The 22,872-nt window shown below is 43.6% G+C and overlaps 1 protein-coding gene and 1 long non-coding RNA gene across 5 annotated transcripts in view; one reads left to right on the forward strand and one right to left on the reverse strand.

The window, feature by feature from the left end:
- Positions 1-22,872, forward strand: part of LOC120916219 (rho guanine nucleotide exchange factor 18-like) — a 144,711-nt gene that overhangs the window by 70,328 nt on the left and 51,511 nt on the right. For all 3 annotated transcript variants that reach the window (XM_040327082.1, XM_040327088.1, XM_040327097.1), the window contains exon 5: positions 10,823-10,880. In XM_040327082.1, the coding sequence (XP_040183016.1) occupies positions 10,823-10,880 (58 nt within the window). The remainder of the gene's footprint in view (positions 1-10,822; positions 10,881-22,872) is intronic.
- Positions 1-22,872, reverse strand: part of LOC120916237 — an 80,395-nt gene that overhangs the window by 1,326 nt on the left and 56,197 nt on the right. The window lies entirely within an intron of this gene.

The following is a 22,872-nucleotide window of genomic DNA, read 5'->3' on the forward strand; positions in this document are numbered from 1 at the left end:
CGATTTGCGGCGTAATTTCGAGCATGCGCACTGGGATTTTTTCCCGAACGGCACATGCGCCGTTCGTAAAATACGTCAAATACGTGGGGTCACAGTGAATTTGAATAAAACACGCCCACATCATCCACATTTGAATTAGGCGGGCTTACGCCGGACCACAGACGTTACGCCGCCGTCCGTAACTAAAGCCCCATACACACTATCAGTTTTCCTGTCAGTTTTCTCTTCAGGTTTACCAAAACCATGTAGTGCAAGGGCCTGCCTGATTGCATACAAATTGAAACTCTTGAGGTTTTACCTCATATTAGATGGTTTTGGTAAACCTGAAGAGAAAACTGTCAGGAAAACTGATAGTGTGTATGGGGCTTAAGGGTGCAAGTTCTTTCTAAATACGGAACTTACGCCCTAATTTACGGCGGCGTAACGTATCTGAGATACGTTACGCCCTGCAGAAAGATACACCAATGTATCTGAATCCGGCCCACAGTATCTATTCATAAGTGAAAAAAATAACTCAATACAGTATATTCAAAAATAAAAGCCTGTAAACAATACTGCGGATGGGGCTCCTGCTTCCACAGGCAGGACAAATAGATTTTTAGTTCTATGCCAAAGTTTTTGAGACATAAAGCTGAGAAGTTTTTGAACATAAATGATATAAAGAAAAACATTAAGACAGGTAAAATTCAAAGAAGGTTGTTTAGGGAGTTGATTGAAGAGCTTGAAATGGAGCATGGTGAACTTCCCTCCTATACTATGGTGTGTTGGCTTAGCGAGGAAAGGTTCTCTATTGCTACAGGCAACTTCTGCCAGTCATAGTACAATTTCTAAATGACAGTACTAAAGAAGCATTTGTGGTGATGCCGGACAATTCTATCTGGCCCGGTGCAAGAAACCATGAAGGGTGCTGGAGGGGGGGGCTTCCCTCTGACCCAGAGGGCCCTTCCCTGGGAGCCTGGGGCCTTTACCTCCGAGCCAAGTGGTGGACTGTCAGGGCCCGGTGGTAAGTGCGACCTTTGCGACCCTGGTAGACCAGCTACTGGTGTCAATAGTTTTTTTTTTTTTTTTTTTTACAATATAATTTTTATTACTTTTTACAATATTTTAGGAGCCCCGTTGGGGGGCTTCAATGAGATATTAGGGGTCTTAACAGATCTCTTTGAGACAGAAAAAGGAGATTAAGGACAAAGCCCTCAATTTCCATCTCTGCAGCCTTAGCTGCACAGAATAAATGGACAGGAATAGCTCTGTACAGACCTTCCCATTCATTCACATGCTGAAGCATAGTAAACACAGTTTACTACACTTCAATTATGAATGGCCAGTTATGAATTATCATTTTAGACAAGGAATGGGTTGTAAATTACATGTTTACTGGCCTCTTCACCGCTCGCCATCCTGACAGCAACCCCCGCAGCAGCTGGATGGAGCGGTAAGGGTGGAACCAGGCAGCACTGCGGGAGAAGGAGGGGGGCCAGGGGACCCGTGATCACCTGCACACATCTGTACATGATCATCTGCGTACATCTGTCCGTGATCATACAAACCAATTATTATACACTTTTTTTTTACCAAAGACATGTAGCAGAATACATTTTGGCTTAAATTTATGATAAAATTCGATTTTATTGGATTTCTTTTAAAATAGAAAGAACAAAATATTTTTTTTTTTTTCCAAATTTCCACTCTTTTTTCGCTTATATGGCCTAAAAATAAAAACTGAGTCATGAATAAATACCACCAAAAGAAAGCTCTATTTCTGGGAACAAAATAAATATTTAATTTGGGTAGCATGACCGCGCAATTGTCATTGAAAGTGCAAGAGCACTGAAAGCTGAAAATTGGTCTGGGAAGGAAGGGGGCGAAAGTGCCCAGTAATGATGTGGTTAAAAAATGTGACTGAATGGATGACACCCGTGTAAAAGGGGCCTTAGTAAAATAAACATCCCTGGTTATTTACAAGGGCATGTTTCAAAATTGAAGTGGTTCCACTTTTTACATAATTTGCGAGACGATACTATACTACATCTTACACTTATGCCGCGTACACACGACCGTTTTTTGGGTTGTAAAAAATGAAATTTTTAATGGTCTAGAAAAAACGACGTTTTTTCAAGCCGATCGTTAAAACGGCCTTGCCTACACACGATCGTGAAAAAAAAATGCTCTAGCAAAGCGTGGTGACGTACAACACATACGATGGCACTATAAAGGGGAAGTTCCATTCAGATGGCGCCCACCCTTCGGGCTGCTTTTGCTGATTTTGTTTTAGTAAAAGACGATTTCCGCTTTTCAGTCTGTTACAGCGTGATAAATATGCTTACTCCAATATGAACGCTAGTTTTACCAGAATGAGCGCGCTCGTCTCATAACTTCTGAGCATGCGCGTTTTTTTCACGTCGTTAAAGCCCACACACGACCATTTTTTACGACGTTAAAAACGACAAAGTTAAAAACGTTGTGAAAAATTAGAGCATGTCTGAAATTTTTAATGGGCATTTTTTACATCGTGAAAAATGCTCTGGAGCCCACACACGTTTTTTTTTAATGACATAAAAAAAATACGTAATTTTTTACAACCCGTAAAAACGGTCGTGTGTATGCGGCATAAGATTTTTAATTTGTTGTAATTTTCCCTACACACACAGCATAACAATAAGAAAAGGCTTTAATATATTTATAAAGCGGATACTCCTGCCCATTTATTTGTGCATTACAGGATGTTCATGTATTTTATAAGTCCTAGAGTTAATGGTGCACATTATGACTTTCAAGGTGCATATTTTCATAATTTATTTTTTTACATCATACTGTTTTATACACAATCTGGGAGAAATGTAGACCCCTTTTTCTATCAAATACAGTCACTGTTTGGGTATTTAGACAGCCGTGGGTGCTGCAGCTGTCTGAATACAATAGCCAGAAATGCAGATTTCATTTAGCCCACAGGGATTAACAGGAGAACTGTACATACAGTATGAAAGTATTTAAAGCTAGACAAAAGCTGCCAATACACTGATCAAAATACGGCCATTCCTGCAGTGTGTGGCCATCTTTGTTTGACAGAGTTTGATCTTTTGGCTACAGTGTATTGGCTACAGTGATAAAGGAGTACACTGAGGTTGGGGTATAGTTACAAAAATCTGGGTGGACACAGAAAAAGGAAGAGAGGTTCATGATGACCAAATGTGCCCAAGAGGAAAGCTATTCTGTGCACTTCTTGAGTAGTGTTACAGAATACCTTTAGGCCCCTTTCACACTAAGCAGAATCAGTTTGTTCAGCAGGGGATCTTTCCACTGACCAGGCCAATGACAGGTCTGTGTCCACTCCGCTAGCGGACACGCTAGCGGACACGGACAAAGTCCCGCTCTCCTTTATAGGGCAATTGGGTAGAAACAGACCGCCCGTCCATCTGTTTCCATCTGAAGCCATCCAAACCGATGCCCCAGAGAAATGGGGAATAGGACCACCATCAGATCAGATGTTTGGCGGGTGTCAACGGACATGTGTCCGCAGATATCTGTCGCTCAATAGAACAGATTGGAGGGTCCAATTGGGTATACCTGAAAAACTGACAAGCGGATCTGATCAGACAGCCTGTGTGAAAGGGGCCTTACAAACACAGAGCAGATTGGAGGGTCCAATTGGGGTTTACCTGAAAAACTGACAAGCGGACCCGATCAGACAGCCTGTGTGAAAGGGGCCTTACAAACAGATCTACAGATCGAGGACCCAATATACATTGTGGTTCAGTTTGGATACATGTGGAAAACTGACAGACAGATCTACTGTAGACTAAACGCTATTGTGAAAGGAGTCTATTTTTCTAGACATTACTTAGATCTTTTAGCACCACTGGCAATTGAAAAGAAAGGTATATTGTCAGGCAATGACACCTACAATATACTGGATAAATAGATCAATAAAAATAGAACTGGTGCAATGGATTTTACATTTTTTAAGAATTAAATAATAGAAAAGAGTCAGTTTACAATATAGCCCTAATTGAATTTCCTGGGTGTAGAGCACTTCAAATACAAAAAAAATGGATACTAAACAAGCATGGTTTTCTAAAAATCAATACTGTAAAGAAAAAGGATGCACTATGTGAAGAGGGCAAGATGGTGGAAGTAGTGTGATGCTTTGGGCAATGTTCTGCTGGGAAACCTTGGGTCCGTTTATTCATATGGATGTCAATTCACACGTACCACTTACCTAAACATTGTTGCTGACCGAGTACACCAATTCATAGGAACAGTATTCCCTGATGGCAGTGTCCTCTTTCAGCAGAATAAAATGCCCTTCCACACAAAAAAAAAAACCTTCAGAGGTCTAGTGGTATCCATGCCTCGATTGATCAGGGCTGTTTTGGCAACAAAAGGGGGATCTACTTAATGTTAGGTGGGTGGTCATAAAGTTATGTCTGTTCCGTGTACAGTATAAGCAGAGCTTGCACTGAACTGCAAGGTCCACCTCAACAGTAAACTGATCTACATCGTAATAATTACCTGGTTCTAATCTTATTAATTACCTTAACTATCAGAGTCTACCATCCTAGTGTTTCAGTTTTCTATCTGTATCTATGATTCTTTTATTCCATCATATTGCACTTAAAATGTTGTAAGTATGCTATTGTATATGTTTTCTTCCCTTCCTGTGTTAAATAAAGTGGATCAATCTTGACATGTTGTGATGTTAAGCAGTGCCACCTGGCTATTACAAACATAAGTGGCACAAAAATAAATCCTGAGCTTACTAAAACCAGCAGCTGTATATAATACAAATCTTAGTATTTATTTTGCTTGCGTCTATTTATAATATATGAATTGCATTTATTTTACTATCACTTGTAACTCTTGCACCTCTTGGTGGGTGAATTTGAGGAGAATGTATTCCTTACACTACGTTGTGCTTATTACTGTATCCAGTCTACTTCCTGGCCTTTCTGATACACTTACTATAAGTCTGTCCATGCCTCAGTGCCAACAGCAAGAGAGAATAACCCCTTTTTGGTGGTTGTCTTAATTTTTCACATGTTGTTTCAGTCATGTGGGAGGGCAGGGGTCCTACACTCAGAAGAGATTCTCCACCTCATGAGACTTCAACTTGTCCCTATTATAATTCATTCTCCTTTACCCATAAATATCATTTTAATACATCCTCTACTGATCTACTTGCGATTTCTTCTCTAATAAAGATTCTCAGTAATCCTGCTGATCCCCCAGGAGAAAATTTTTGTTGAGCATATCTGGCTCCAAATAATAATTTGTATTATTATTATTATTATTAATAATCAAAACAAATTTAAAATTCACACGATTTTTTATAAATCACAGATAAACATAGTACGGATCAAATGGACAGATTGTTGGGTGGGGCTGGAGAGGACCCAACTGTCATGGTACACATTGGTACCAATGACAAAGATAGAGGAAGATGGAGCATCCTAAAAAATGATTTTAGGGACTTAGGAGCTACATTGAAGAAAAGGATGCCCAGGGTCAAATACTGACTGTACCCCAAAGCACTCCAGAGAGGCAACAGGAGAACAGTTTGTTGTCCAGGGAAGAAAGTCTGTAGAAATTGCAATGTCCAACCAAGATGTAAAACCTTCAACTATTAGGTTTTATTTTTGCTGCATAAAACTTGTGAAGAAAGTGGAGGGTACAGAGAGAAGGGGAAGGTTCAGGTATGCGGTACAAAATGCACAAAAAATGTCTAGAGTTCCAGTATTTACCACTCTCTCTTGAGTGGGTATTGCTCACCCGGATAGACCCCTCTCACATGGCCTAGCATGCACGAACAGTATGAGAACAGTCTCTGCCACAGACCGTCTGAGAACGAAAGATGGATAGCCTCGAATCCTCTGCCACAGAATTTAAGTCCCGAACTTCCAGCCTTACAGTAAAAGAGCCTTTAAGCCGGCCCGGCAGACTGTAAGACAAAATAGAGTAGTGGATCCCTTTATAACAAAGTCACCAGGCCTATCCCGAGACATTAGCTTGCTTTTCTTGGTCTCCTCCAGGGCAGGTCCTCCCCCGGTTTCCTTCGTTAAGCAGCTTCCCCCACTTGGATGGACAGCTTGGAATCCCCATTTGAATCCAGCATAACTGGGCCCACTCCATGGAAATGCGACCTTGGGCCAACATAGTCCCGAGGTCGAGATCACACACACACGTGCTTCGCGCCAGGAGGGCCACGAGGCGAAGGACCCCTTAAGTGTCCCTTCCCAGCATGCACAGCGGGGCACCACTCCCACTGGGCTGCTGCCAAGAAGGGTCACTTAACACGCCATGGTTCGCTTGTATTTCAACATGGGCCTGAGGTGGTAACACCACCTACAGGCAACAGGGGAACATCCTTTCAAGCACAACCATAGCCAGAGCAGAGGCTAATTTGAATGAAATTTAACAAAGCCTAAGCCCACTATTGGCTCAGACACCCTCTAAATTTAGAATAGCGCCCCAGTAATTGGGAGCTGGGCGCTACATATATTAGGTATGGACTGCACCTAACTGGGGAGGGTGAAGCCCTGCTGATGGAAAGGATGGCTAAAAGTTTAGTGAAACATTTAAACTAGGTGATGGGGAGTAGGAAGCTTCTGCCTTCACAGCAAATAGCTTGAAGTGTCTTCTTTCCAAAATGGGGTCATTTGTGGGGGTTTTGTGCTATCTTGACATCTCATGGCCTCCGAAACTGTGATAGGTAGTGAGGAAGTGAAATCACCATTTTACGCTTGAAGGCGGTGCTTGGTTTTCGGGGTCCTGTACACAGCTAGGCTCCCAAAAACACTCACCCGTGGTATCCCCGTACTCAGGAGAAGCAGCAGAATGTATTTTGGGGTGCAATTTCACATATGCCCATGGCATGTTTGATATATCATTTAGTGACAACTTTGTGCAAAAATAAAATAAACATTTTGAACTGTGGTGGTGAAATCACCTCCTACAGCGCTGGAGTCGCCGATTTACGTATCGTGGGAGCAAACGCTGTTGCTGTCAAGAAATAAATCAGTGCTGCAGATGAATAACGTACCTGCTAAGCAAATTATGGCTAACAATAAAACAAAGTAACATTACAGTATAACAGTTAGGCCCCATACACACGATAGAATTTATCCGCGAATACGGTCCAGCGGACCGTTTCCGCGGATAAATCCTCTCGTGGATTTCGGCGGATTTTCATGCGATGGTGTGTACACACCATCGCATTGAAATCCGCGCCGAAATCCTCTTGCGAAGACGTGTCGCGCCGTCGCCGCGATTATGACGCGGCGACGTGCGCGACGCTGTCATATAAGGAATTCCACGCATGCGTCAAATCATTACGACGCATGCGGGGGATCCCTTCGGACGGATGGATTCGGCGAGTCTGTACAGACCAGCGGATCCATCCGTGGGATCCGATTCCAGCGGATAGATATTCTGTGCATGTCGACAAATATTTATCTGCTGGAATTCGGAAATATCCGCGGATAAATATCCGCCGGAGTGTACACACCATAGAATCTATCCGCTGAAACCCATTCGATGGGATTTATCTGCGGATAGATTCTATGGTGTGTACGGGGCCTTAGACATACCATACAATAAGCAAATACAATAAAACATAGTCAAAATAAAAAAAATGTGAACGCAATCTGTGCCTAAAAAATATGGGCCAGATTCACAAAAGAGATACGACGGCGTATCTCCTGATACGCCGTCGTATCTCTGAGATACGATTGTCGTATCTATGCGCCTGATTCATAGAATCAGGTTACGCATAGATAGCCCTAAGATCCGACAGGTGTAAGTGACTTACACTGTCGGATCTTAGGCTGCAATTCTAGGCCGGCCGCTAGGTGGCGATTCCATTGCGGTCGGCATAGAATATGCAAATGACTGGTTACGCCGATTAACGAACATCCGCTTTGCCCGTCGCTCTAAATTTACGTCGTTTCCGTAGAGATACGTCGCGTAAAACTAAGCATGCCTAGGTGGCCTAACCAATGTTAAGTATGGCCGTCGTTCCCGCGCCAAATTTTTTAATTTCACGTCGTTTGCGTAAGTCGTCCGTGATTGGCGCTGGACACCATTTACGTTAACGTCGAAACCAATAACGTCCTTGCGACGTCATTTAGCGCAATGCACGTCGGGAAATTTTAGGGACGGAGCATGCGCAGTACGTTCGGCGCAGGAACGCGCCTAATTTAAATGGTCCCCGCCCCATTTGAATTAGGCAGGCTTGCGCCAGGCGGATTTACGCTACGCCGCCGCAAGTTTACAGGTAAGTGCTTTGTGAATCAAGCACTTACGCTGTAAACTTGCGGCGGAGTAACATAAATGGGATACGTTACGCCGCCGCAGCGTAACGTATTTCTATGTGAATCTGGCCCTATATGCTGAAGCATGGAGGCATTCCGCCCCTAATGTTAGGAGCAAATCGCTCCTCCACCCCTGCCCCCATGCTTCGGCATATATGCTCTTTTTTTTTCAACTGTGGTGGTGAAATCACCTCCTACAGCGCTGGAGTCACGGCTTTACGTATCATGGGAGCAAACGATGTGCTGCAGCTGAATGGTGTATCTGCTAAGCAAATGATGGTTAACAATAAAACAAAGTAACATTACAGTATAACAGTAGGACATACCATACCTGCAAAGCAAATACAATAAAACATAGTAAAAAATAAATAGAGAGAGAACATGAGATATAGAATAGTGAGCGGACAATAGAGAGAGAGAATAAAAATAAAACCACAACTATTTTGGGCTTTTTTTTATAAAAACTGTAAACTGAAAGTTCCAGATTAGGGTCTCTCAAAATGAGATGGCCATCTCATCTTTCGAAAACCCTGTGTTAGTGTGCCCTAGGACTGTGCAGTGCTGTACCCTACGCTAATACTCCACTAGTGTGTGGTAGCGTTTGAAACAGTCACCGATGCAGAGACCAGGTTGGTCAGGACAGGAGCGACAATAAAAGCGGGTGTCACACCTAAATCTGCATTTTCTGCAGACACGACACCTTCTTTGGGTAGGGTTACCAGGGAGGACAATCGGAAAACGCCTCTCATGCAGCCGTCTTACTGCATTTGCATTGGGAAGTTGGACCACAGCACCGTCTGGAAACAGAAGGGCTATGATGATCTCTTCCTGGAATTTAAAGTAAGGATCCAGTTCGTCCTGAAGCTTTGTATAGCACAAAAGCATTCAGCAGAGCCAATTGGAATAAATATACAGACACTTTTTTATACCAGCATCTGGCCTTTTGGGCAATTAGGTACGGTGCCAACAACTGGTCGTTGAGGTCCACCCCTCCCATGTTAAAAATGTATTCATGGACACAGAGGGGTTTCTCCAAAACACAAGTCACGGTAGGAATTTGGACTGTCATATCTGCGTGAATGGAGGATAGAACGAAAAACATTCCGTGAATCCCTCCAGTTCACTGCTAACAAATTATTACTCTTCAAGCAGGCTCTCTCCCTGTCTAAGTCAGGATTCTACAAGCCATTGGGGGAATCCCCAGCAATTGTATCGCACAGTGCCACATGCGCCAATTCCACAATCAAAAAGGTGGCTAAAAAGTGTCACACTTGTGTAATAATTGTCCTTGTACAAGTGGTACCCCTTTCTGAATAAGGGTGACACCAAGTCCCACACAATCTTACCAGCGCTCCCTATGTAGTCTGGACAGTTCTCCGGCTCTACGTAACTATTTCTTCCCTCGTAAACCATAAAATGATATGTATAGCTTATACATCTTGACCCCATATCTGGCACACTTACTGGGAAGATACTGTTTGAAAGACCAGCGGCCAGAAAAGGTATTCAGGGACTCATCAATACAGACAACTTGATCGGGAGTATACAAGGCTGAAAACTGTTGGTTGAAGTGATTTACGAGAGGGCCAAATTTTGTAGAGCCAATCAAATCCAGGGTCACCCCGAATACGACAGAGTTCATTATCATTGAAGTGCATGGACCAAAAGGTCTGCTCGTATCATGTCCTGGTCATAGAGGCAGAGAACACGAGCATATGGTGAATTGGGTCAGTGGACCAATATGACCGCAACTCACTCTTTTTAATTATGCCCATGAGGAGGGATAGGCCCAGAAAGGTCTTCAATTTAGAAACCGTAATAGGTTTTTAATCTCTGGCAAGAATAAACTGTGGCGATGAGTTGAACAGCATACAAATTGCTTTGGTCCACAATAGATCTATAGAGAACTTCCGTCAAGTGACGTAAAATCAACGGTTTCCACCTGAAATCCAGGTTGGCCAGTGAATGGGGGCCCAACTGGCATGTCTTTGTCTTTTTGGTGGCTGCGGGACTCTACTCGTGCTAGCCACCTTACGAGCTTGAACTGCACTTATGGGACTCGCCACGTCACCAAGTGTTACTGTAGTGGATGTATGATCAGGATGTACAAGGCCGCTGGTGCTTGCCAGTTCACCAGAAGGATGAGCGGCACTAGTATTGGCTCTCTGCTCCATACGAGAGCCCTGCGATTCTTGCACCTCAACAACAGCAGAAAAACAGGGTTGGGTACGCCTGACCTTGGCTGTATTTCAGATAAGCATTATATTTTACAAAAATGTAATAGCAACACGCCTAATAGTGCACTATCCTTGAAGAGCTATAAGAATAAAAATATCTGGTTCAAGAAAGTCCTGAAATAGTTTAAAATAGTCATGAGATGAATATGGGAATAAGAATAATGTGTGCAGGAGATCCAAACATGCAACTGTTAATGTTTATATCCAATACACATGTAATACAATACATTTGCTTTGACATATAACTGCTAAATATGGATATTTTTTTGTTCTTTCTAGTGACTCAACCGCCTGCAATGGAAACCACTGAGAAGGACCATGTGGAACCAACACATGTGTAAGATAATACAAAACAATATCTTAAAATTCTTTAAAATATCCAACAGAGCCAGCATTAATAAATGATATTATTATACACTACAGAAATGATTCCATACAAAAAGTATATGTCAATACCATACAGCAGTGGTTCTCAACCCGGGGGTCGTTTGGCAATTTGCCGGGGGTCGCGAATGCTAGTCCAAACTGTAACGCTAGCCGAGACGGAGCCGAAATTACTGTTTACGCCTGAGTCTGTCCGTCTCGGCCAGCAAGACGTCACTTTCGGGAGAGGAGAACCGTGCGGAAGTGACGTTCCGTCGCCGCCATCATGGTACTCTCGTCCGCAGTAAGGCTGCAGTTAGAAGTCAGCAAGCGGAGTTAACCGGAAGTGACGCCGCCGCCATCTTGGTACCCTCGTCCGCAGCAAGGCTACAGTTAGAAGTCAGCAAGCGGACATCTTTTTACACCCACCGAAGTCTTGCAGTTTACACGTATTTTTACCAGTAAACTGAGCTTATATACTATATAAGCTTTATATAGTATATAAGCTCAGTTTACTGGTAAAAATACATGTAAAATACAAGACTTTGGTGGGTGTAAAAAGATGTCCGCCTGCCGACTTCTAACTGTAGCTTTGCTGCGGACGAGGGTACCAAGATGGCGGTGGTGTCACTTCCGGTTAATATAATAGACTTGTTAGTGATGCTGACGGAACACCTGAGGTAACCTGAGGTACTTTGGCAAGCCAGGCACTAAATACCGGTAATTAAGGCATTTTTGTACTGTTTGTCACAGCAGTGTAATTAATACATCGATTTTGATTAAATAAGTCTGACATGACTGTGAAAAATATAATTGTGGTACAATACATATCATTTATATATAAATGTCCCAGTTGGTTCCTCAAAAGTGGTTATTCCGTGTCAGTGCTAGAGACATGTTTGGGTGCTATACACTTTGAATATCTAGCACTGACACGGAATAACCACTTTTGAGGAACCAACTGGGACGTTCATATATAAATGATATGTCTTGTTCCATAATAATTTTTTTCTTGCATAACCACGTCATGTTGGACTTAAAAAAAAAAAAAATGGCGGAACTCCGCTTTGGGTCAAACATGACGTGGTTATGCAAGAAAAAAATTATTATGGAACAAGACATATCATTTATATATGAACTTCCCAGTTGGTTCCTCAAAAGTGGTTATCCCGTGTCCGTGCTAGATACATGCTTGGGTGCTATACACTTTGTAAATAATTTTACTGTTGGGGGTCCCCACAACTTGGGAAATTTCATCAAGGGGTCACGGCACTAGAAAGGTTGAGAACCACTGCCATACACAGACACATTATTCAGTAGCAGTTATTTACTCTACAGTGACTAGTGTTGCCAAATATACATTTTTAATCTTCCTAGAGCTATCAATTTAAATGCATTATGGCTCTATCAGTAGTTAAAGCAGAACTATGCTGTATCACAAAACAAAAAACACTATTTAAATAATTGTAAGTATTCAAAGCAAACTCCCCTATACATTCATGTCTCTATGCTTTGTGAGAAATCTCATAAAAAAAAAACGAATTGTGGTCCAGGAAATGCATAATTATAGTATATCCAAAGTAAAAAAAAATTGTTTTCATTTTGGATAGAATAGGGAAGGGATTAAAACCCCTGTCAGTTTTTCCCCTTAGCTTTGCCTCATTATGTGGATTTCCTTTAATTTCATGTCCTGTAGACGCAATAGAAATTTAGAGGATATATTTCCAAGTGAAATCTAGTCTTCAAGCGGAACTTCACCCAAAAGGGGAAGTTCCGCTCCTCTTCTTCCTCCCACCTCCTCCTTCACATTTGCCACTTTTTTGGGGTGGAGCACCTGGTACCTGGTTTTGACCGCTCCCTCACTTCCGGTTGGATCGCAGCGGCATTGTTTTCAACTGAAATATAATTGTAGGGATGCGCGTTTCAGGTATTAAATTGTCAGTAGGTATTCTTACTTTTAAAGAGACATATGCGTGTAAGCATTTCTCTATTGTTAAAAAAGCAAGAGAATTCAAGTAATAATGTGTTAGGACATGCTATCACAGCGCATGGTGCACCTACACAATGCACTTGCATTGCAATGAACCACAATGCACACAGATGTGAACCATGCACTGTAGTGGGCCATGGGTAAAAAATATGTTGCATGTCCGCTTCTATTGAATTGAAGTGCTTTAGGAGTACATTCAAACTGGATGAGCTACTTCGTGCAATCCACATTATATGCATGAACACCACACGTTTAACATGCATGCATTATCACAATTCACTGGTTTGCAAAGCTTTAAAAAAAAAAAATAACAGTGATACAACTATATTTGTAAAATGTACAAACATGTTGAAGAAACAATATTTTTTTTTAGATTCACATTAGTGCAGTTCTGCGTGCCGCGTTTGCACGGGAGCAGCAGCCTATTCATTTGAATGGGTTGCTGACCTGCTGTGCCTGTGTTTTCCTGCAAGAAAAAGGTTCCTGCGCCTTTTTAAAACTGCAGCTACATGGAAATTACATGGTGCCAAAGCAGGATACTGCACTGCATTTTTCAGCGTGTGAGATCGCCATTAAGAGTTAATGGCACCTTGTGCGTATTGTTCAAAGCACCGTGTTTTGCGTGCAGGTGAGGGATTGCGCACGATTTACAGGCATTCCTGCACCAATGTAAACCTAGCCTAAACTAGATGGACAGGTGTATGGGCAAGTGAGGGAAGAAAATGGAAGATGGTATAACTGAGATTGGGAGCAGTATAACCAAAATGGCATAAACAGAAAAGCAAAAATGATCAGTGAACAATACTGGTGCAAATCATATAACTCCACAAATTTCTCTTAATGTGGTAGAATATACTATGAATAAAGTGATAGATGGTGCAAAAAAATTATGTGTAACACAACGCCCAAATAACTGTGATGGGTAATGGTATTAAACTGGTGATAAACAGTCCATAAACAAGGCTTGAGCTATGTCAGCAAAAAATATATAAATATTTTAAAAGTCCAAAAAATAGAAGTGCTAGTGTAGGTCCGCAATGTGAAGTGGAAGGGGGATGGGTATCCAGTGATCCTTCTAAGATGAATAAGGATGTCCCCTTACCTTACTGCTGTAAGGTAACAGCATATAGATCCAACCACATAAAATGGTTATCCAGATGGGCTCTGATCCAGAAACGACAGGTCCTCCTTGGAAGTCTCGTCCCAGATTGATCAGTATCTCGCCCCAAAGAAATAAAGCATCGATAGTGTGATACCGTTTTGGAAATTTTAATTCTCATAAATAATAAGGGTACTCACATAGTTTAAAATACAATTAAGCATGTAAAAAGAGGGGCAGTCTGTCGCCAACGTCACCTCCGATACCTCTCAGTGGACTCATGCGCATTCGTCACTATCATGTGGCTTCCTCAGGAGTAGGAGTACTCCTGAGGAAGTCACATGATAGTGACGAATGCGCATGAGTCCACTGAGAGGTATCGGAGGTGACGTTGGCGACAGACTGCCCCTCTTTTTACATGCTTAATTGTATTTTAAACTATGTGAGTACCCTTGTCTATTATTTATGAGAATTAAAATTTCCAAAACGGTATCACACTATCGATGCTTTATTTCTTTGGGGCGAGATACTGATCAATCTGGGACGAGACTTCCAAGGAGGACCTGTCGTTTCTGGATCAGAGCCCATCTGGATAACCATTTTATGTGGTTGGATCTATATGCTGTTACCTTACAGCAGTAAGGTAAGGGGACATCCTTATTCATCTTAGAAGGATCACTGGATACCCATCCCCCTTCCACTTCACATTGCGGACCTACACTAGCACTTCTATTTTTTGGACTTTTAAAATATTTATATATTTTTTGCTGACATAGCTCAAGCCTTGTTTATGGACTGTTTATCACCAGTTTAATACCATTACCCATCACAGTTATTTGGGCGTTGTGTTACACATAATTTTTTTGCACCATCTATCACTTTATTCATAGTATATTCTACCACATTAAGAGAAATTTGTGGAGTTATATGATTTGCACCAGTATTGTTCACTGATCATTTTTGCTTTTCTGTTTATGCCATTTTGGTTATACTGCTCCCAATCTCAGTTATACCATCTTCCATTTTCTTCCCTCACTTGCCCATACACCTGTCCATCCACCACCCATTAGCGCAGCACTACCTTCCCCATTATCAATTACGTATGGTTTGATACACCTTTCAGTGCCGCAGCTGTACCCCCACCACCCTTCCCCTCCCCCCCTTCTTTCTCCCCTGATAAGCGCGGTAAATATTCACTTTTTCACTAGCCTAAACTAGACCCATTAAAAAAGTAGAAAAAAAATAATATAATTTTATGTTAACAGAAATTCTACAGGGCATACATAAAGCAGCGAATATGGCATTCAGCAAACATTCATTACAGATATTTTAAATGACAGTGGCAGATTTACCACCAGTGAATGTATAGTGAAAATCATATTCACGGTTTTTAAAGTGCGCTTCAATCTGTATACTGGCGGACACATTAAAAATTATGCAAGATTTTAGATTCAGGTTAAGACTGTTTGCTAATATATTTATACACAGAACAAAACTACCAATTACAACTATTTTGTGAACAAAATTGTACACTATCTGGGAACAGGAGGGATCAAGGATCTTGGTAGAATTTGATATCTGTTGACTCAATGTGCAAAAAGCATTGGTTGATACTTAAAGTGGTTGTAAAGTCACATGTATTAGTTATTTTGATTCTCTCTTCTTTAGGTCCCTGGTTCAGTACAGTGTATGTGCTTTCCTAAAAATTATAATGCTAAATACCTTCTTTGTAGAGCCCTTCTGTGCTGTGACCTCCCTCTGCTTCCCTTTCTTGAATAAGTGAGAACAGTGGGGGGGCTGAGATTTCTCTCTGATGAATGCAAGCTAGCAGAGGGAGGTCACATGTCTGCTCAGCAGGGCTCTGCAAATAAGGTATTTAGCATTATAATTTTAGTAAAACAGACACTGTACCGAACAGGGACCTGAAACATAGAGGATCAAAATTATTAATACATGTTATTTACTTTACAAGCATTGGAGTAGCTGCAGGCAATAGAATTACACAGGCAGGAGAGGGGTAGGGAGGAGATCAGTTCTCATAAAAACTATGGAAGAGACAGGGAGAGAGGGAGATGCAGAGGAGATAGCTGGATGATGGAGGCACATAAACTGACCACACTATCAGAGATCAGCAGCCATGATAAACATTGTCAGTTTACAGAGGGGAAGACAGGAACAGGCAGGATCAACCCGTTTTGTACAACATGGAAATGGACAATTGACAATTGGCAAAAGCACTGGGTTATATCTTGTGCCTTAAAGGGCAGGAGCTTGTTTTTTTTTTTAGGGTTACAACCACTTTAAGTTTAACCACTTCCCACCCAGCCTATAGCAAAATGATATCTTTCGGGACAAGAAGCCGGTGCGCGCCCGTGGGGGCGTGCAGCATGGCGATTGGTGGTGCGGTGTGTCAGTCGGACACACCGCAACACCGATCTCAGTAAAGAGCCTCTGACGGAGGCTCTTTACCACATGATCATCTTGTCCAATCACAGCTGATCACGGTGTAAACAAGAAGAGCCATGTATGTGCTTTTCCTCTTATGAAATCTGACAGACGGGACTAGAGGGGAGCCGAACGGCTGCTCTCCTGACAGGGGGGGGGGGGTCTGTGCTGATTGAATATCATCGCAGCCCCCCCCCCAGGATGACCACATAGGACCACCAGGGGTGCCCACGACTGATGACCACCAATGGCCATCAGGGATGCCAATCTGTGCCCGCAGATGCCAATCTGTGCCCACAAATGATGCCAGTGCCTATCAATTATCCCTGCCAGTGCCTCCTTATCAGTAATGCCAATCAGTGCCATCTATCCTTGTCTATCAATGCCATCAGTGCCCACTCGTGCCACCTATCAGTGCCACCCATAAGTACCCATCAGTTCAGCATTTCAGTGTCCATCAGTGTCACCTATTAGTGCCACTTATGAGTGCCCATCAGTGCCGCCTATCAATGCCACCTATCAGTGCCCATCAGTGCCACCTCATTGGTGCCACCTCCTCAGTGCCCATCAGTGCCCGTCAGTTCAGCCTCATCAGTGAAGGAGAAAACTTACTTATTTACAAAAAAAATAACAGAAACAAAGAAAAACGTATTTTATTTTTTTGGTCTTTTTTTATTTGTTTAGCAAAAAATAAAACCCTGTGGTGATCAAATACCACCAAAATAAAGCTCTATTTGGGGGAACAAAATAATAAAGAATTTGTTTGGGTACAGTGTAGCAGGAACGCACAATTGTGATTTAAAAAGTGACAGCGCTAAAAAGCTGAAAATTGGCTTGGTCAGGAAGGGGGGGGTGGAGTGCCCTGTATTGAAGTGGTTAGGGAATTTTGAGAGGCAACAGTGATAAGGAAATTCTGTTGCTGAGCACAGCTGGTACATAAAAATATAGATAGTAGGGATGAGCTTCGAGTTCGAGTCGAACAGTGAACAATTTGGGGTGTTCGCGGCAAATTCGAAAAGCCGCTGAACACTCTGTAAAAGTCTATTGCCGCGTACACACGATCGTTTTTCGGCATGAAAAAAAACAACGTTTTAAAAACGTCATTTAAAATGATCGTGTGTGGGCTTCACATAGTTTTTCGGCTTCTGAAAAACGACAAAAAAAAAAAAAAAATCGAACATGCTTCATTTTTTCACGTCGTTTTTTAAAATGTCGTTTTTCGTGTTGTTAAAAATGATCATGTGTGGGCAAAAACGACGTTTTAAACCCGCACATGCCCAGAACCAAGTTATGAGACGGGAGCGCTCGTTCTGGTAAAACTACCATTCATAATGGAGTAAGCACATTCATCACGCTGTAACAGACAAAAAAGCGTGAATCGCCTTTTTCTAACAAGGAATCAGCTAAAAGCAGCCCAAAGGCGAATAGAACTTCCCCTTTAGAGTGCCGTCGTACGTGTTGTACGTCACCGCTTTGTTCATCATTTTTCAAAAACGATGGTGTGTGGGGCAACATCGTTTTTAATGAGGAAGCTGGAAAAACTTCGTTTTTAATGCCGAAAAACGATCGTGTGTACGGGGCATATGGGAGAAATCTAAAGTGCTAATTTTAAAGGCTAATATGCAAGTTATTGTCCTAAAAAGTGTTTGGGGACCTGGGTCCTGCCCCAGGGGACATGTATCAATGCAAAAAAAAGTTTTAAAAACAGACGTTTTTTTGGGAGCAGTGATTTTAATAATGCTTAAAATGAAACAATAAAAGTGATTGTTTCCCGTGCTTAGAACTGTCCCTGCACAAAGTGTCATTTATGAAGGAAAAAAAGTAATTTAAAATCACTCGCGGCTATAATGAATTGTCGGCTCACGGCAATACAGAGAAAAGTCATTCATAAAAATTCAATTACCAGGCCCAGGTCTGGTATGGATATTAAGGGGGAACCCCACGTCAAATGAAAAAAAATGATGTGGGGTTCCCCCCAAATATCCATTCCAGACCCTTCGGGTCTGGTATGGATTTTAAGGGGAACTCCACCCCAAATTTAAAAAAAAATGGTGTGAAGTTCCCCCCAAAAATCCACACCAGACCCTTGATCCGAGCACGCCACCTGGCAGGCCGCAGGAAAAGAGGGGGGGGGAAAGAGAGCGCCCCCCTTCCTGAACCGTACCAGGCCACATGCCCTCAACATTGGGAGCATGCTTTGGGGGTCTGTGACCCCTCAAAGCACCATGTCCCCATGTTGATGGAGACAAGGGCCTCATCCCCACAACCCTTGCCCGGTAGTTGTGGGGGTCTGCGGGCGGGGGGCTTATCGGAATCTGGAAGACCCCTTTAACAAAGGGGACCCCCAGATCCCGGCCCCCCCATGTGAATTGGTAATGGGGTACATTGTACCTCTACCATTTCACAAAGAAAGTGTAAATAATTGTAAAAAAAAAAAAAAAAAAAAAAAACACTGTTCCAAAAGTCCTTTATTGAAAAAAATGTTTTAAAAAATTTCAGCGGCGGTAATCCACTCTCGGTCTCCGCTCCAGCGCTGTCGCTATCCTGCGACGGGTGATCTCCTCTCCGGGGTCCAGCGATGAGAAGATCTCCTCTTCATCCAGGATCCAGCAATGAGATGTCAATCCAGTGCACGCATCACCTGTCTTCACCGGAGACAGCCCGGTGAATGACGTGGCTTCAGCAGTGACAGCTCTTATGTAGGTGAGGGCTGGGCCACCTGACACGTGACCCTGTCCCCCTCTGACGCAAGGGAAAGCCCAGGCTTTCCCAGTGATGTGCAGGTGACCCCGCCCCCTCTGATGTAACGCAGGTTTGCCTTTACATCAGAGGGGGCGGGGCCATTTTCGAACGGTGTCTGTTTTTTTTTATGGATATTTGGGGGAACCCCACATCTTTTTTATTTGACGCGGGGTTCCCCTTAATATCCATACCAGACCTGAAGGGCCTGGTAATTGAATTTGGGGGGAGCCCCACGCTTTTGATGACATTAACACTGACCATGTGCTGTTGAGAAGTCAATGGAAATATGTATAGGGTGTTAGCTACAGTAACAGGGATTTTATGCTAGTGAGTACTGGATGGTTACTATTTAGAGGAAATTTTAATCAAATCAGTTGCAGTGCCTGCTACATTTGTAAGCATTAATGAAACAATAGTGTAAGGTAGATCTGAGCAGTGCAGGTTACACATGATTAAGAAGTGAAGAGAGCAATACCAAGGATAACATGCTCCTACTAATCAGTGGATGATAAGCATCCAGTATATGGATGGGGAGGTGTTGTCAGTGCTAAAAGGCAGAGGGCATTGGATAATACCTATGGATATATTTTGTTGAATTGAATGGTTCAAATGTTTAAGTACTGTATAGACAGAATAGATAGTGACATTTTGTTGCTGAGAAGTGGGTATTATGTATATATAGCATGTTTTAAGAAACAGCAGGGATGCGGAAATTGTGCTTCTGGGCATTGGATTAGTGGGAACATACACTATATTTTCAAAAGTATTGTGACGCCTGCCTTTACACACACATGAACTTTAATGGCATCCCAGTCTTAGTCAGTAGGGTTCAATATTGAGTTGGCCCACCCTTTGCAGCTATAACAACTTCAACTCTTCTGAGAAGGCGGTCCACAAGGTCTAGGTGTGCATCTATGGGAATGTTTGACCAGTCTTCCAGAAGCGCATTTGTGAGGTTAGGCACAAAAAGGCCTGGCTCGCAATCACTGCTCTAATTAATTCCAAAGGTGTTCTATCAGGTTGAGGTCAGAACTCAGTGCAGGCAAGTCAAGTTCCTCCAACCCAAACTCGCTCATCCATGTCTTTATGGACCTTGCTTTGTGCACTGGTGTACAGTCATGTTGGAACAGGAAGGGGCCATCCCAAACTGTTCCCACAAAGGTGGGAGCATGAAATTGTCCAAAATGTCTTGGTATGCTGATGCTTTAAGAGTTCCCTTCACTGGAGGGTCCAAGCCCAACCCCTGAAAAACAACCCTGTGACGGTATCGGTATGATATCCCCGTCAAGCATTCCCTCCTCTCCATACAAGAACATCACAGGATTCCCCACACATGAGTCAAGACTGGATGCTGGAACCAAGACACTTTATTGACACAAAAACTCAGCTTATATGTGGTTACAACCTGTTAGGAACGCCCCCCTCACACAGTGGGGTTTCCCATACAGATTATAGGAGACAAGTCGGAGCCGACCATGCAGACACGTTTCTTTAGATAAAGACATCAGGGGAGTTAATTAATACACTGAAGCAATCAGAATAATTAACATACTACTTCTCTAATCATTTAGCCTGATGATACAATACTCATCTTTTAAGGGTAAACACAGATCTTCTTTACACAACACAATAGATCAATTAACCTTTAGAATAGTGAGGGGACATTAGCACGTCAATAACCGGTCAGAGGAATGAATCACACATGAAATTCCTTTCTACCTCTACAGACATGGCTAGCAGGGAGCAGTAAACTGAGACATATAGGCAAATGTATCACAATGGCCCCCCTTTTGCTCCCTGCTCCGGCAAATCCGGTTGGACCTTTCCTGGTCCAGTAGGGTTGACGGGTTTAGAGCTTTTAGTCCGAGGTTAACTCCGTTTGGCATGACTGACCTCCCTTGGCAACTGCTTCAGACTCAGGTATGTCACCGGGTCGTCAGATCACACGCCGGTCAGTCCCCAAGTCTTTGTGCGATCTGCAAAGTCACCAGAAGTCAGTGTGAAGACAGCGAATGGGTCTGTGCGCCGCCGTCTAGGTGTGCCGCTATGGGAGGGGGCAGGTTATGGCTCTGAAGTGACAATCACAGGAGATTCATAAAAAGAAAAAGTTATATTTGTTGAAATGCTGTAGCACTGATGCTCAGAGTCCGGGGGGGGGAGAGGGGACTCAGAGCCCCATAAGGTCAGCCACCCCCTGCTCCCTCCGCAGCCGCCAGTTCTCCTCTTTGAGCTTCTCCAGCTCCATCTCCAGTTCATGGAGCCTGGGGGGGTCAGCCTGCTGTGACCTCAGGTGGTTGTTCTCCTCCTCCATGCGGCTTATGCACTCCTCCAGCTCTATGTACTCACAGATCAGCTCCTGCTTGCTCATGTCCTGCAGGCTCTCCACGTGGTCCTTCATCATCAGGAACTGGGTGGTGGTGTAAGGGGCCACCGGTGGGCCCTTGGCGAACATCTCGGCCCGCATCTGGGACGCCCGCTGCGACTCCCTCTCCTCCAGTCGCTTCTTCTCCTCCCAGGTCAGCTTGTTATACGGCTTCCAGGACCTCTTCTTCTTGAAGGGTGGCCGGCGGTGCCTCTTTCTGCCCAGCTCCCTCCAGGGCCCCTCCGGCTCAGGGCTGGAGCCCATGACCAGCTGACAATGGTGTTCCCTGTTGTCCGTAATAGCAGATTGTACCATGAGGGCTTCGTAAGGGGTGCCCAATGGTTCTTCCCGACCCCGCTCCTGGGGATCCCAAGCCGAGTCTACACAATGGGCTGCTGCTGGTGGGCGGTACCCAGGTTGAGACCAATTTGACCTGGTGTTGTCATTCATGGGGCAATTCTGCTTGAAGTGACCCAACTGTTTGCACCGGAAGCAGCGTTGTTCGTTGTCCTCCTGGCGTGGATAGCGAGGGCTAGATGTCACCGGTCTGTTAGGAGGTTGGTATCTAGCGGCTGGTGGGTGTGAGGGCACCGTTTGTGGTGGAGGTTGTTCCTGTGGTGTGATCTGGTTCGTCTTGCGAGTATCCGCATATTCATCCGCCAACTTAGCGGCCTCTGGTAGAGTCATGGGCCTGCGATCTCTCACCCAATCTTTGACATCCGTCTGGATGTGATTGTAAAATTGCTCCAGGAGCATTAGTTGCAAAATGTCCTCTGCGGTGGTGGCCTGGCTGCTGTTAGCCCAGTTAGAGGCCGACCGGGACAACTGGCATGCCCATTCCGCATAAGAGTCTTTCATGGTTTTGCGTGAGTCCCTGAACTTCTGTCGGTGGGACTCTGGGGTTACTGCATAACGAGCCAGGAGCACTTCTTTAACCCTGGCGTAGCTATGGATATCCTGATCTGGCACGGTCCGGAAAGCATCAGAAGCTTTGCCTGACAGTTTGCCTGACAATATTGCAACCCACTCTCCTCTAGCTATTCGGTGCAGGTTACATTGTCGCTCAAAATCCGCCAGGAAGTTATCAATCTCACAGTCCTTTTCATCAAAAGCTTTAAAAGCGCTAAACGGAATCTTCCTTGCGTCTGCTGTGCTGTACTCACTGTTTGGAGAAGGTGCGGCTGCTGGTTGGACTGCTGCCAGTTTTAACTGTAGCTCTGCATCTCTTATTTGTTTATCCTTCTGTAGTTCTGCGTTTACTAACAGGTCCATCACTTTCAGCACCACATCCGGCTTTGGGTTCGGGCCGAACCACGCTAGATTCTCTC

This window comes from Rana temporaria, chromosome 1 (assembly GCF_905171775.1).
Source record: "Rana temporaria chromosome 1, aRanTem1.1, whole genome shotgun sequence".
Taxonomy (NCBI): domain Eukaryota; kingdom Metazoa; phylum Chordata; class Amphibia; order Anura; family Ranidae; genus Rana; species Rana temporaria.